At 44.1% G+C, this 16,554-nt stretch overlaps 1 protein-coding gene across 4 annotated transcripts in view; it reads left to right on the top strand.

Annotated features, from left to right (window-relative positions):
* Positions 1-220: 220 nt before the first annotated feature.
* The window catches only part of RELL1 (RELT like 1), a 96,146-nt gene continuing 79,812 nt past the window's right edge, over positions 221-16,554 (top strand). For 3 of the 4 annotated variants that reach the window (XR_009736960.1, XR_009736959.1, XM_061419888.1), the window contains exon 1: positions 221-464. Coding sequence is in view for 2 of the 4 variants with exons in the window: in XM_061419888.1 (XP_061275872.1) it covers positions 377-464 (88 nt within the window). In the remaining 2 variants the exon portion in view is untranslated. The remainder of the gene's footprint in view (positions 465-16,554) is intronic. The other variant, XM_061419886.1, reaches the window with a different exon arrangement.

Here is a 16,554-nt window from a genome sequence, read left to right as displayed (position 1 = left end):
GACAGGAGGGTGGGGCTCGCTCTGTGGGCGGGGCCATGGACTAATCCGGGCAGCGGGAGCTGCAGACCTGCTTGAAGAGGAAGCGGAGGCGAAGGGGAGAGGCTGGACCAGGCAGAGGTAGGCGGGTTCGGGGGCGGGGTCACTGGATGTGCCTCCTGCTGGTGCAGTCGGAGCCTGGGGCTAGGCTGGGAGAGGCGGGGCGGGGCTGGGCTGAGGTGGGTGGGGCCTGAGGGAGGAGCCCTGGCGGGCGGGCTGCTCAGCGCGGGGGCTGAACCCTGCCAAGACTAACCCTGTCCGCCTGCGGTCCCCAGAGCTGCACTCACTGCCGGAGCCCGGGACGTGGCGCCCCGGGGGAGGAGGGCGAAGGGACAGAGCGATGGCTCCGCGGGGACTCCCGGGGTCCGCCGTGCTCGCCGCTGCTGTCTTCGTGGGAGGAGCCGTGAGTTCGCCACTAGTCGGCTCGGGTGAGTGCCCTGTCGCGGCTGGGGCGCGCAGGAGAGCGCGAGGGATCCGGACTGCCGCCCCCGCTGAGCCCCAGCTCCCCTGGTCTTGGCACAGCCGCGGGATCCTGGCGCTGAGCATCTGGCTGTCCCGGGGGTGGCCCGGGTCGGGCGCGGCGCGTGGCGATGGCTCCCGGCCCTTCCTTCCCGCCCGCTCGGCTCCCGCCTTCTCTCTTCTCTGCTGCTGAGAGAACCTGTTACCAGTCCCCCCGCCCCCACCTCTGAGCTGTCTGGCGTGTAGGGACCCGGGCGGCTCTTGCCTTCCTGGGGAGCGCTTCCGCCTGGGTACAGCGACCCAGAGCCCTGCGGACCCCTTTCCTGCCCTTGTCCTCAAAGGGCCCGCGAGCGGAAGATTGTGACACCGGCGACCGGGTGCGCTGTCGTCGCCGGCTTCTTCTCCGCTCCCCCCCCCCTTTTTTTTTAAATTTAAATATTAAAGCCTTGAGGAGTTCCACTTTCTTTCCAAGTTTTATTTTAGCATCAGTCTTGGAAAAAGGGAAGGCGAGTTCGTAAACTTACCTTTCCTTCTTCTTTGAGTTGATTCTTGTCACCACAAGAGGAACCTTCTGTGGTCAGAGCAGGAAGCCATCAGCAGAGATGATAAAATACTGTCTCCAGTGATGAACATGGAACAGGAGTTTTTAACTGAAATCTAAGACGAGGTGTAACTTTCACGGAAGTCCTTTTTCACACTCTTGTTTTTATAACTATAGACGCTAGGGATTCCTTACCATTTGTCCCCTCTTAATTGCCACCTCACAGCAGTAGTTAAAATAATAAATCTATACCTTCTTGGCCAGTTGGGGTTACTACAGCCTGGAATCTTACATCAGCAAACCCTTCCAAGCTTGAGTAGCTCCTCTTCAGGTCCAAATAATAAGCAAGTAACTGGAAGCCTTCCAGCCATGACTATCTCCTCCCTAAAAACACACATACTGCTCTTCTCTCCTGAGAAGACTGCTTGCTTGCAGCTTTTAAACTGGCTTATCTCCCTGGTCTTCACTCTTTCATAGAAACCAGAATACCTTAGGAAGGGAACAGAACGGTATGTCTCTTGAGTCTTTATTAGCAGATCTGTATTTCCTTCAGCCAACCATCCTGAGGAAATGGCCACTAGTGACATGTATTATTGGATAAGAGATTTTGGGTTTCACTCTGCATACCATTAGTGAGACAGGTAGGGGCATGAAAGTGAAAAAGTTAGTCTCTGAGTTGTGTCTGACTCTTTGGAACCTCATGGAGTATAGCCCGCCAGGCTCCTCTGTCCATGGAATTTTCCAGGCAAGAATACTGAAGCGGATAGCCATTCCCTTCTCCAGGGGATCTTCTCAGACCCAGGGATCGAACCCAGGTCTCGTGCACTACGGGTGGATTCTTTACGTCTGAGCCACCAGGGAAGCCCAGATAGGGGAATCATCAGGTTCAAATTGGACCTCAGGTTGTAGACGGTACTTACAGGGCTAGAATCGGTTGCTCCAGAATTTGAAGAGCTTAACCTGGGAGGGAAGTTGTTAAAAATTCAGCACATGATGCATGTAATCAGTCATAGTGGGAGAAATCCTTCCATAGTGTGAGTATGTATTTTGATAGATCTTTGAGCAGCAGCAGCTTTCCAAACTGGAATGTGATGATGAAAGCTCTTAATTACACAGTATAACGCTTGAGAAGAAGGAGGTATCTAAAAGGAAACGGTCCAGAGTACAGATGTGCCCGTGTGGCTTGAGACCTGTTTCATGAAGAAAAGATGCCCTGAGCAGCTAACATCTGGTGCCCATGGAATCTAAGACAGTGTTAACTTTTGCAGGCTTAGTTTAGGAAAGTAGGGAGAAAGTTGGGAGAAATGTTGAGTAACTGTTATTTGTCAAGCTTTGAGCTGGGCACTTTATATTCATTTTTATAGTTATTTCTCATAATTCTATGAAGTTCTTATTTCCAGTACAGCATCTGAGGCCCAGAGAGGTTAAAAAATTAGTCCAAGATCCCATATGTAATGTATCATTCAGCATTCAGTCAGAGAGGCAGAACCATTAGGAGGGGTGTGTGTGTGTGTGTCTACATGTATCTTTATCTTTGATAACCCAGCTTGCTTGATTCCAAAGTTCATTCTCTTTCCCCTATACCTCACTGCTCCTCAGAGAAAAAATAGAACAGAAATCAACTTCGGTGTCTTGTTGGGGTTCTAGGATAGGGAGTTTAGGACATCATAGTATTGTTAAGTGTGGGGTTATCAGACTTTGGGAAGCAGAGAAAATAAGGACAGCTAAATGAACAATGGGTAGTGGCAATGTCTCTTTGACTTCCTGCCTAGTAGAACCTCTTTAAACTTCTGTCTTAGTAGCAGCATTTGAAACTGTATACCACTGCACCAGAAGGGATGGTTTTCCACACTTGGCTTATTTATGTCTTTAAGTTCTCTGGTTACTTAGGGCTTAGTTTCTCTGCAGACAATGGACATAGCCTTTGAGTAAGGAGTGGACTGAAAAGGACCAGCGACTGGTGAATAAGAGGTGCTCTCTCCTGGGGCTCTGTGGGCTTCCATCCAGCCTCCTGACTCCTCATTTAGATGCTCACGATAAACATTATTAGATTCCAGGTTGTCCTTTGGCCAGGTAGCTGCTTGGCTGTGTATCTATGTTATTCATAGTCAGTGGGCAGGATGTTTTGAGAAAGCAACCCTTTGGGGCTTGGGCTTTCCAGCCCAAATTGTATTGAAAGAGGAAATGAAAAATTCGAGATGTGCCTGCCATTTCCCATCTTCCCCGCTTATCCCCCCAAAGTAAATTAAACAACCATTGCTATTTGGGAGTTTGAGTAGTTGAGTTTGAACAAGAGAGATCAAAGACCCAGGTGATGGAGGAAAAAGTTTTGTTGTTACTTTTTAAAGAATTGTTTGTCTCTGATATTGAAGTTCAATTACATATTGGGACAGAAGAGAAGTTGTTTAAAAATTGATAAAAAATGATTGAAATTGTCACTGGTTAAAACTATTATGTTGAGTGGTTTCTGAGAATTGTAGGGTAGTTACTTCAGTAATTCTAAAGATTTGGTATTAGTAAATCTGGTGTGGCTAACAGGACTAAAATTGGAATTTGCAGTTAGTACCCTGTAGGCACTTTACTCTTTTTTGGAGGAAGGAATGCAGTATTTATTTTACCTGTTTTGTGGCAGGTTCTGGTCTAAGTACTAAGATCATTTAATTCTTACAGCATCCTGTTAGCTGTATAATTTTATTCCTCTATGTATAGATGAGGAAATTGAATCCTGAGAAGTTAACTTGAACAAGTCACTTGAGTATGTATGTTGGATTTTGACCTTGACTCACATCTGTTCAATTCTGAGGACTTTTATTACCAGATCATTTTGTTTTGCCCTCTAGTGAGGAATTTCTTTTTATTCTAAGATATTTAGAGAAATAGGTTTTTCTTTTACATATTGTTGCTGTTGTTTAGTCCCTAGGTTGTGTTCAACTCTTCAAGAATAGTGGAGTGGGTTGCCATTTCCTTCTCCAGGGGATCCTCCCAACCCAGGGATCGAACCTGATTCTCTTATGTCTTCTGCACTGGCCGGCAAATTCTTTACCACTGTACCACCTGTGAAGCCCCAAAGATATTTATAAAAAGTCATTAATACTGTAAAGACATGTTAGAGTGGAAAGAGTACCAACCTCTAAGTCATAACCCGGACTTAAAGTGTGCCTGCACTTTCTGGAATGTGATTCTCTCTGCCTCTATATTCTTGCCTGTAAAATGGGTATGTGCCAACTCCTATCTTTGTCTGCCTTACTGGCTGCTAGTGAGGAACAAATGAGCTATTGCCTCTGAAAGGTGTTGGCAAATGGCAAAGTGGTATATAGCTTTTATCCTATGTATCTTTTTTCCCCTGTATTTCTTACCCAAAGTGCCCCTTAGACTAGACTTACAGTGTCAGTCAAATTGTCTAATAAATGTAGACCACACATGTTTTCATTCTGGAGGTGGTGATGGTTTGCAATCATAGGTTCCTTATAAACATATGAAAGTCTGGAGTGACACCTCAGATTCACGAATTTGTTGCCGCTGCCTGGGAGTTAAGTAGCCAGACCTTTTTTTCCCTGTTTCCCTTCAGCTAAAACACAGTGCTCTTGATATTTCTGGAGAATTCCCCCAAAGATTTAAAGTTTGGAGAAGAAGGGAGAGAATCACCTTTGGTCTCATTACCCCAAGGCACTTACCCCTGTCAGCCCGGTCTTCTATATGTATTTTCCACTTGGAGGAGATCTTAATGCAAATATACTTTTTTACCCTGTGTTTTTTACCTAATGTTATACTTGCAGGTTTCTCCATTTCTCTATACACTCAAAAAGTGGCTGCGTAATATTCCATTGTATGGATTCTCTATATTTTACCTCACTGGGCTTCCATTTTAGTTTTTGCTAATTATTTTAAAGTGAGTTTTAAAGCTCATTGTTTAGGTGAATACCTATGCATAAAGCTTTGTCTAGATATCAATGACTTCCAGAGAAAATGGGTTCCTGAAAAGGCACTGTTGGGGGTCAAAGGTATTTATGTTTGAGGCCACTGGGGACACCAACCTTAGTGACTAAAGGGTGTCCCGTTTTACATTCTCACAGCATTGGTCAAAGGACTCACTTTTGACAGTGTTGGTATTTTCTCTGCAAAACATATTTGCTAACTTATAAGGCAAAAATTCCTGTAGGACTTCCCTGAAGCTCAAACGGTAAAGAATCTGCCTGCAATGCGGGAGACCAGGGTTCTGTACCTGGGTTGGGAAGATCCTCTGGAGAAGGGAATGGCAATCCACTCCAGTATTCTTCCTGGAGGGGCCGGGCGGCTACAGTCTGTGGGGTCACAAAGAGTTGAACATGACTGATCGACTAACACACACGAGGCAAAAATTGGAACCTTGCTTGTTTAAATTGGTATGTCTTTGATTATGGGTAGGTTGCCTGTTTTTTTCTAGTATTTGAACTGATTGCACATGTCTGTAATTCTTCATGGACAATTCCAAAATCTGAAAACAGAAAGATTTTTGAGGTTTTTTGCATACCCTCTTGGTGGGTAATACCTAACCTGAACCAGTGTGGGATTCTACAGTGTCTATTTATCTCACTTAGTTTGAATATTGCTAAGTTTTGGCTGCAGTAATATTAGTGAATTTGATTTCTAAGTGTTACAAAATGTGTGCTAAATGCGTGTGTTACCTTTTGAGGATTGCAGCCTGAATTCCCAGGTACATCTGACCTCCAGGTTTTCAGATAAGGGATTATGGTCCTGCATTTCCTCTTCCACAACTCATCTATTTCTTGTTTTTGGGCAGTCAAATGTAAAACTGCTCACAGTAGTAAAATACCTTATGGAGAAAAAGAACTCCTCCGATGCGTGGCACTTTGTGAAAAGAAGCACTGCTTGGGTATTTTAGCATGGAATCTAATAAAGTAAAGATAGCTTGGGTAAAGCTGAGCATTCGAGTATTTTAGATGGGTTTAGGAATGGGACATAATAGGATACACATTATAATGGAAACTCTGCGTTCCTCTGCTAGTTACTGACACAGCTTTCTTTGTAAGGGAGAAAAAAACCCAGAGTCCTCCCAAGGGCCTCTTTGAGGAGGGAGGGATGATAGAGGGTGCTGGATACCCCAGGCAAACTGAGTTCCTGTGCCCAGTCATCTCACCCTGAAGATCCTTGTGCCAAACTTCTTGAACTCAGGGTTTTTCTACCCAACTGTGCAGTGCCCCAAGCTTCCTGCCTTCTTGTCTTTTTCATCTCAAACAGCTGCCAGCTCTTCCCAGCTCCCTCCTCCATCCCATTTTGTGTGCACATCCCTGTGTATAACTGCATTCCAACCACAGAGAAAATGCCTGTTGTACAGAGAGTCAAAAACCTTTGAACCACTTCCCTCGTCTGTGTTGTGGAGAAAATATGGCAGAGTTGCTTCACTGGGATTGTTACGATGATTACATGAGATAAAACAAGAGTGCATGGCTCAGTGTTTGACATGCAGCAGGTGCTACAAAAGTATATTTCTGTGTCCTTAACCAAAGACTCCCTGTCACAGCTCTCAGATGGGACGAAAGTTGCTACCTGCTCCAGAATTTTCCTTTCAGGTCCTCTGTTATCGCTCTGACTTATCTTGCTCAGAGCCCAGCTGCTGAGTCTGGGGTGTCTTGGGTGGGAGCTGAGGAGGCAAGGTGGGCAGAGCCAGTGCCCCAGGGGAGGAGGAGTAGGGACCAGTGAACTCTGCAGAGCGCTCTCTCGGGGTGCAGGGGATGTGCAGGGCTTAGCCTAATCTACCAAAATTAGGCACGGTAGGAGAGAAAGAAAAAAGGAAGAAACTGTTCATCTTGATAAGGGTAAAACATAGCCGTTTCTTTTGGGAGAATTTTGAAAGATTCACCAACTGATTTTTGTCTAGCCAGTGGATCTTGTTTTTGACAGTCTTCCCCTAGGATTGGTGTAATTGTCCTAGTGACATCCTTTTTGAGGATCCCGAGTATAACTGCTCATTGTTCATCTTCTCATTGTTCAGTGGTGAATATTATGTTGAAGTAGAATATAATTAGAAATATATGTAACATAAACAATAATATATGATGTATAATATACATATGAAAAGAAAGTGACAGTGTTAGTCTCTCAGTTGTGTCAGACTCTGCAATTCCATGGACTGTAGCTTGCCAGTTTCCCCTGTCCATGGGATTCTCCAGGCAAGAATACTGGAGTTCCCATTCCCAGTATTCTGGGAACTGGGTTCCCATTTCCTTCTCCAGCGAATCTTCTCAACCCAAGGATCAAACCCAGGTCTCCTGCATTGCAGGCAGATTCTTTATCATCTGAGCCACAAGGGAAATGTAATATATGTATAATAAATATATTTAGTCTCTGTCCTCAGTTCTTGGGACAGAGTTGCTCAAACCCCTGACATTTCCTAAATATTTAGGATCTTTTTCTGTGAGAAGCCCCCTTTGAGTGAATACTAATCTGGTGATGACTTAGGGTGGTGCCCCTGGATAGCCTCAGGATGGGCTGGTCGCCTGAAAGAGGGTGGGGATAGAGCTGAAACTTTCAGCCTTGCCCAGCCGCCTCTGAGAAGGGGAAGAGCCAGGGGGAAGATCACAGATTAAGCGCTTTAAAAATTTGAATAACAAAATGGTGAGCTTCTGGGTTGATGAGAGCCTGAAATGTGTGGTGAGTGGAAACCCCACTCTTTTCCCGTCCTGTGCATCTCTCCCGTCTGTCTGTTCCTGGATTATATCCTTTTATAATAAACCGGTGATCTGCAAAGTCAAATGTTTCCCTGAGCCACTCTATAACTTAAACCATACTCAATGAGGGGGTGTATAGCCAGTTGGTCCGAAGCACAGATGATAACATGGACTTGGAATTGGTTTCTGCTGGGGGCAGGGTGGGGGTGCAGCCTTGTGCCTGTGAACCTGTGGGGGAGGACACTTGCTTCGGGTAGTGGAGGGACTGAGTCAGTTGCTTGGTTGTTGTTCAGTCACTTAGTTGTGTCTGACTGTTTGTGACCCCAGGGACTGACTGCAGCTTGCCGGGCTTCCCTGTCCTTCACCATCTTCCAGAGCTTGCTCAGACTTATGTCCATTGACTCGATGATGCTATCCTACTATCTCATACTGGGACAAATGAGCTACAGCCCTGCAGCGTTAGAGCTGATCGTCTCCTCAAACCTTGTTCAGCAGATGACACCAAGTTGGCTTACCCAGGTCTCAAGCAAATCCTGCAGACTGTCTTGAACTCTTCTCATTGAGTTAAAGCTGCTTCTCCACTGCATGGACCCCACTTTGCTGCTTCTGGCAAGTTTTCCTCTTGCCCTTTGCCCTCATGCTCCAGGGTCTGGTTTCTCGGCTCTCTGGCTTTGGGGTGGGTGAGCAGGCCCTGAGAAGCATGACTTTGGCTAACTGACTTCTGAGAGTAATTGTGTTGTTTTAATCATGTCATGTTAGTGTCAGAGGGGACGCCGTGGTCATCTTAATTAAACCCTCCCTTTGCTGATGGGGGACCTTCAGGTTCAGGAGTCTATGTGAGTCAGAATGGCCATAGCCCGTGGTGGAGGAGCAGAACATTAGTTCTGGTGAGGGAGTGTGTGTGTGTGTGTGTGAGTGTGTATGTGTGTGCTGGTCACTGTCCAAGGCTCAGATCCAAGTGTAGGACCTGGAACAGAGCAGAGGCTTAAAAACCTTTGAATGAATGCAGGAAGGAAGGAAGTCTGAGCTGAGAAATCCAGGTGTTCTGACTCAGCCCGAGGCTTTTTCTTTATAATAAAGCGTAGACTTAGGCTTTTCAAAGTCACCCACCTATCTTAGCTGTAAGTTTCCTCTCTCTCCTCCTAGATTGGAAAGACAGTCTTGTCTGTCCGTTTTTATGGGCTGCGTGTGTGCGTGCTAAATCACTTCAGTCATGTCCTATTCTTTGCAACCTTTATAAACTGTAGCCCACCAGGCTCATCTGTCCATGGGGATTCTCCAGGCAAGAGTACTAGAGGTGGGTTGCCATGCCCTCCTCCTGGGCATCTTCCTGACTGAGGGATAAAACCAGCGTCTCATGTCTCCTTGCATTGGCAGGCAGATTCTTCACCATTAGAGCCACCTGTATTGGGTAAAAGCCTGGATTTTGGAGCAGAGCTACACAAGTTCGGATCCCAGGTCTGCTTGTCTATTGGGGCTTCCCAGGTGGCACTGATGGCAATGCAGGAGACTTAAGAGACACTGCCTGCTACCCCTGGCCCATCCAGCATCATTTGATCTCAGTACTGTTTTATGGGCTATATTGCTCCCAAAGTCTAAGATGAAGACTCTGGTCTTGGAGAAAAAAGAATGACAATACAAAAGTAAGCAAGTACTGCCTTATCAGGCGAATATGATGGGAGATTGATATATTTGAAAGTGTTAGTGAAAATTTTTCAATGCAAAGATTTTCAAAACCCAAATCCATGCATGAAGTTTACTTTACCTAACTGGTCCTTTATATGCATCTGTTAATTTCATATCATATTGTCAAGTTTATAATACTTTATACCTTTCCTTTATACCTTTCACAGGTTCATTAAATATTTATGTATTTATTTGGCTGCACTGGGTCTTAGTCCTGGCGTGCGGGATCTTTAGTTGCTTTACGTGAACTCTTAGTCTTGGCGTGTGCGATCTAATTCCCCAATCAGAGGTTGAACTCCAAGCCCCTCTGCACTGGGAGCATGGAGTCTCAGCCACTGGACCACCAGGGAAATCCTGCAGGTTAATTCTTTAAATTACTTATTCATTCTGCAAATGCTAGCCAAGTGCCTTACTGGTGTGCGAGGCGCTAGGTTGAAGGGATGAGAACAAAACAGACACAGTCTGTGCCTTTATGGAGCCAGCACAGGTTATCAGGAGGACAATTAAACAAGCCATCATGATAAAGTATCATTACTACCTCGATAAGGAAAGTGTGGCACAGGGCAGAGTGCCTGACCTGGGGCTGGGGGTGGGACGAGTGTGGAGTACTGGTTGAGCAAGTACTGGAGGAAATGAAGTTTGAACCTACACTTGTGAAGGTGTTGGCATTAACCAGATGAAGAGGACAGGTGGTCATGGAAGGGAGGGGTGAGGGCCATCAGAATGAACTATAGGACTGGTCACAACACAGATAGCCACTCTCCCCCTCCCCCAGTGTCTGTAGGTCCCAGAAGGGACTGGAGAATTTGCATATCTACCTCCTTCCTGGATGATGCTGCCTAAGAATCTTAACCTGGAAATCCCTCCCCTCTTCTTGGGGTAGTCATCCTGTTTTCCTCTCCTTCCTTGAGGCTGAAACTGTGGATAACACTGCCAGGAAAGCTTTCCTATGTATTCTTACCATGAATATCTCCTTCTGTGAATATATGCCTTGAGTCTGTGAATACATATTTTGAAGTGAAAGTGAAAGTCACTCAGTCGTGTCCGACTCTGTGACCCCATGGACTATACAGTCCATGGAATTCTCCAGGCCAGAATACTGCAGTTGGTAGCCTTTCCCTTCTCCAAGGGATCTTCCCATCCCAGGGATCAAACCCAGGTCTCTGGCATTGGAGGCTGATTCTTTACAAGCTGAGCCACAAGGGAAGCCCAAATATATACCTTGAGTCCATTAATACATCTTTTGAAGGTAAAGCTCATTTCCCATGCATGATTGCCAAGTCAGTATTCTATGTTATTTGACATAGAATTATAGGCAGTTGTTTCCACTGTGTTTTGTCTTAAGTAGACAACAGAGCATATAAGGCACACAAGCATTTGACTGCTTGATCAGATTTATTTTTTGCAACCGGTATCAGGAGCAGGTTGCTGTATTCTCTGTTTTGTAGAGATGAGGAAACAGACGTACAGAGGGATAGCCAAGACAAAGAGAAGGGAAATGTCTCATTCAAGTCCTAGGTGAGGGGATGGTGGTGGTGGTCTAGTCTCTAAGTCGTGTCCAACTCTTGAGACCCCATGGACTGTAGCCTGCTAGGCTCCTCTGTCCATGGAGTGGATTGCCATTTCCTTCTCCAGGGGATCTTCCTAACCCAGGAATTGAACCTGGATCTCCTGCATTCCAGACAGATTCCTTACTGACTGAGCTATGAGGGCTTCCCTAGATGAGGGGAAGCCAGAGCTATGTTCATTGATCCCAAATGTTCTTTTTTGATATGTGAAGTTGCATGTACTCCATGCTCAGCACTACTGGTGAAAGGAAGGTCTTATATATGTTTATTATTATTATCACGTACTTTTTCATTGTAGGTCCATCTACTTAAAGAGAAAACTAAGGCGGCTCATTAATTGAATGTAGATTTTGTTCTTAGTGGAAAATGGGCGATTATCCAAAGAATTCTTCAGAGATTGTCTGTTTACTTTTAGAGTAAATATTTCAAGGGACTAATTCAGTTTACGTGTCATTTGATTTCTAAATGACTTTTATAAAATTCTGGCATGAGGGAGATATTTTTAATAATCAGTTTCAGTTTCTTGAAAAGACACAGATTAGACAGTTACGCCCTTCTTAAGTGCCCAGATAACTTTAGTAGAGAGGTTGGAGATTTATAAAGAACCTGGGGTTGGGAGGTGGGGGATGGCTGAAATAGATGAAGGGGATTAAGAGATACAAACTTCTAGTTATAAAATAAATAGGTCATGGGATATATTATACATAATAGGGAATGTAGTTAATAATATGGTAATGCCTTTAAATGGTGACAGATGGTAACCAGATTTATTGTGGTGATCATCTTATAATGCATAGACATGTCTAGTCACTGTGTTGTGTACCTGAAACTATTACAACACTGTACGTCAATTATACTTCAATAAAAATAAGCAGAAAAAGAAAGAAAGGAAAAAGAACCTGTATATAAAATGTCACATGGTAGGTAGGGTTAAAAACAAACAATTCTTTTCAGTATCAGTAACATGCCAAGCCTTCCTCCCCCGTGCAGAAACCAACATAATGTGGTTCTCAGAGATTCCTGTAACGGGGGGAAGCTGGAAGAATTCGCTGGGCTTTCTGTCTCACAGTTTAACTCGGAAACACTAATTTCCAAATATTGCAACAGCTCTTCATAGCTGGAAGTCTCCAACACAATCATGTGAATTATTCACATTATAAGGAACATCAGCCCGGAATTTCCTGGCATTGGTAAAGTGGCAGATGGCTGATGAACTGGCATTCCTTCATTTTTCCTTGCATGTTTGTATGACCTGAATGCTTCTGCAACTTCCTCAGTTCTTTCCTATCTACTCCTCCTCTACTGAAGCAAAATACAGAACCAAAAAAAAAGAGGCATGGGCTATTGCTTAAACCAGAGCCAAGAAAGCTGGGTTTTGAAGGTAAGACTCATTTCCCATGCATGATTGTCAAGTCAGTGTCTTAATAGTCTTTGCAAGTAAAACATGTATATACATTCCATACAAACAACATGCAATTCATTTAAAAATGAGGGCCTTCTTTGAAATACTGTTAGGTGCTGTGTAGGTACATGAAACGAACAACAATCTTGGTTTCTGTTCTCCACCAATTTGAGATGGAAATGGCAGAGGAGATAAGCTCTGAATACAAATCGGTACAGAATAAAGGAGGATGTGTTTGAAATCATCAGAGACCTACGAACGAAATACCACATGGGATCTCAGAGAAAATTTTCCTTCTGATAGGAGGGGTGGAGAATCCTTGAGAGCCTAAAACTTGGCATGTTAAGCAAAACCTTAAAAGGGAATGTGGGCATGGCAGCCCAACAAAAGGCATAGTTTGTGCAGAGGTGTGGAGGTAGGTCAGGAGAAGTTACTGCAGAAGGGAGAATGATGCTAGGCTGTGGGGCTCCTGAAACCAGGTGCATATTGTGTAGATGGTCAGGGGCTGAGGATGGGGTGGAGTGGAGGGGAGGGGACTAGAAGGCGCCCTCAGGCATTGCACTGTGATGGAAAAGCCCCAGATGCTGAGCTGAATAAGACCTGCGTACCAGACAAGGACCTAGTAATTTCAGCAAGGCCATTGAGATTGCCGTTCTGTTTCCTCATCTGGAGAAAGATGAGGGTTAGGGGTGGGCAGGGAGATGGGGAGGGAGGAGAGAGGATGAATATATGTGTTTTTAGTATATCTCAAAGCAGTTTGGATTCTCAAAAGAATATTATTAGTCCTTTGTAAGTAATATGAATATGACCTCTATAATGTATAGGTTTAATATAATGTGTTTGATATATAGATATAAACAAGTCCTCAAAGTTTGCTGGGAAATTAAAACCATGAAATAGGTGCAATGTACAGTCTTGGTGCCTTTGAACCAAGAATCGATGCCTTCAAACTATGGTGCTGGAGAAGACTTCTGAGAGTCCTTTGGACAGCAAGGGAGTCAAATCAGTCAATCTTAAGGGAAATCAACCCTGAATACTTGTTGGAAGGACTGATGCTGAAGTTGAAACTCCAGTATTTAAGTCATCTGATGTGAACAGCTGACTTATTGAAAAAGTCCCTGATGCTGGGAAAAATCGAGGGCAGAAGGAGAAGAGGGCATCAGAGAGTGAGATGGCTGGATGGCATCACCAATGCAATGGACATGAACTTGGGCAAACTTCGGGAGACGGTGAGGAGCAGAGAGGCCTGGCATGCTGCAGTCCATGCAGTTGCAAAGGGCTGGACATGACTGGGCGACTGAACAACAGTAATAGTCTTGGTGGTATGAAGACCAAAAAGTGTTCATTAATGGTAAAAGCCAGCTGTTTGTGTATATCTTAAGTTAGAGCATATCCTCTAAAACTGTACAAATCATCTTGACTCCTGAATTCTTTATTGCTTAACATTTATTTTTAGAGGATTGTTGTGTGTTTCCAGTTTTTGCCCCATTGTTGGTCAAGTTCTCATTGTTTTCTTCTCTTTCCAGGCGAGTCCAGGTCAGGAGGGCAGTGTTGGCCATCAGTGTTTAGGGCAGTGTCTTTACATAAAACATACAGATCAACTTTGGGTCAATTTATTAAATTCTGCTTGGCTAAGGGCTCTCTTTCTCCATTGTTTCTTGCAAGTCCATTTTCTTAGTCCCTTGATTTCTTACAATGTGACTGAATAGATTTGGGGGAGGAAAGATAGCCCACTTGAAAGTAGTTTAGTGTACATGGGTGCCTATTTATTATGGAAATAGGGGTACAGAGACAGTCGAGTTGGTGTGTCTTAGTGCCTGGATGGGTGGGATAGGAAGGTAGGATAGAAAGGTGGGATAGGAAGGGGGGTGTCTTCAAGGAGGGAAGAATTCTTTTGCTTGAACCATATGATAAAATATTTGATCTTTTCCATGTTGTTCAGTGCTGCATCTTGATATGTAAATAAATTCTTGACCTGGAGTCATTGTGGCATAATAAAGGTTATATATTTGGCTTTTATCCCATGTTCCTAAAACCCTTGGAATTTCCTGAGTGATCAGAGTGTCTTTCGTTATTCACAATGAGCCCTTTAGACCATACCAGAGTTCGCCCTAATGAATGACTCTTGGTGGGCCCCTAGATAGCTTCAGAATGAGGGCCAGTTGCCGGAGGAACCAACTTCAGGATTATAGAGAGTTGGAACTTTTAGCTGCATCCCCTGAACTCAGGGGATGTTGAGGTCTTGGCAACTGAGTTAATCACCAAAGGCCAGTGACTTCAAAATGATCATGCCTATGTAATGAAATTTCTTGAAACTTTGATAAAAGCTCTGAAATAAGAAGGCTAAAGGAGCTTCTGGATTGGTGATTCTGTGGATGTGCTGGGAGGGTGATGTGTCTGGAGAGAGCATAGAGGGTCTGCACCACCCTAGCCCCCACCCCCTGCCCCTGCACTGTACTTTGTGCTATGGATCTCTTCTGTTTGGCCACTTCTACATTGTATCCTTTATAATAAAGTTGTAATCATTAAGTATACCACATTCCTAAGTTCTCTGAGTCATCATAGCAAATTGTTGAACCTGAAGGAGATCCTGGGAGGCCTTGAGTTTGTGGTGGGTTAGCCTGGTTAAATTGTTGTTGTTGAGTTGCTTGGTCATGTCCGACTCTCTATGACCCATGGACCACAGGATTCCAGGCTTACCTGTCTTTCATCATCTCTGGAGCTTGCTCAAACTCATGTTAAATGAGTCAGTGATGCCATCCCATCATCTTATCCTCTGTCATCCCCTTCTCCTCCTGCCTTCAATCTTTCCCAGGATCAGGGTCTTTTCCAATGAGTCGACTGTTCACATCACATGGCCAAAGTATTAGAGCTTCAGCTTCAACATCAGTCCTTGAAATGAATATTCAGGGTTGATTTCCTTTAGGATTTACTGGTTTGATACCCTTGTAGTCCAAAGGACTCTCAAGAGTCTTCTTCAACACCACAGTTCAAAAGCATCAATTTTTCAGCACTCAACCATCTTTCTGGTCCAGCTCTCGTATCCATACGTGACTACTGGAAAAACCATAGCTTTGACTATGTGCACATTTGTTGGCAAAATAATGTCTCTGCTTTTTAATATGCTGTCTAGGTTTGTCATAGCTTTTCTTCCAAGGAGCAAGCCTCTTTTAATTTCATGGCTGCAGTCATCATCTGCAGTGATTTGGGAGCCCAAGAAAATAAAGTCTGTCACTGTTTCCATTGTTTCCCCATCTATTTGCCATGAAGTGATGGGACCAGATGCCATGATCTTAATTTTCTGAATGTTGAGTTTTAAGTCAACTTTTTCACTCTCCTCTTTCACCTTTATCAAGAGGCTGTTTAGTTCCTCTTTGCTTTCTGCCATAAGGGTGGTGTCATCTGCACATCTGACGTTATTGATATTTCTCCCAGAAATCTTGATTCCAGGTTGTGCTTCATCCAGTCTGGCATTTCGCATGATGTACTCTACATATAAGTTAAATAAGCAGAGTGACAATATACAGCCTTGACTTAATCCTTTGCCAGTTTGGAACCAGTCCATTGTTCCATATCTGGTTCTAACTCTTTCTTCTTGACTGCATACAGATTTCTCTGTATACAGATTTTGTACAGATTTCTCTGTATACAGAAATACAGATTTCTCGAGGCAGGTAAGGTGGTCTGGTATTTTCATCTCTTTAAGAATTTTCCACAGTTTGTTGTGATCCACACAATCAAAGGCATAGTCAATGAAGCAGAAGTAGATGTTTTTCTGGAATGTTCTTACTTTTTCTATGATCCAGCGGATGTTGGCAATTTGTTCTCTGGTTCTTCTTCCTTTTCTAAATCCAGCTTGAACATCTGGAAGTTCTTGGTTCATGTAATGTTAAAGCCTTGCTTGGAAAATTTTGAGCATTACTTTGCTTTTATGTGAAATGAGTGCAATTGTGTGGTAGTTTGAGCATTCTTTGGCCTTGCCTTTCATTGGGATTGGAATGAAAACTGACCTTTTCCAGTCTTGTGGCCACTGCTGAGTTTTCCAAATTTGCTGGGATACTGAGTGCAGCATTTTAAAAGCATCATCTTTTGGGATTTGGAATCATTAAGCTGGAATTCCATCACCTCTGCTAGCTTTGTTTGTAGTGATGTTTCCTAAGGCCCACTTGACTTTGCACTTCAAGATGTCTGGCT

This window comes from Bos javanicus, chromosome 6, assembly GCF_032452875.1.
Source record: "Bos javanicus breed banteng chromosome 6, ARS-OSU_banteng_1.0, whole genome shotgun sequence".
Lineage (NCBI taxonomy): Eukaryota > Metazoa > Chordata > Mammalia > Artiodactyla > Bovidae > Bos > Bos javanicus.
Note: the sequence above shows the minus strand (reverse complement) of the source record. Positions and strands in the feature narration are given on the sequence as shown.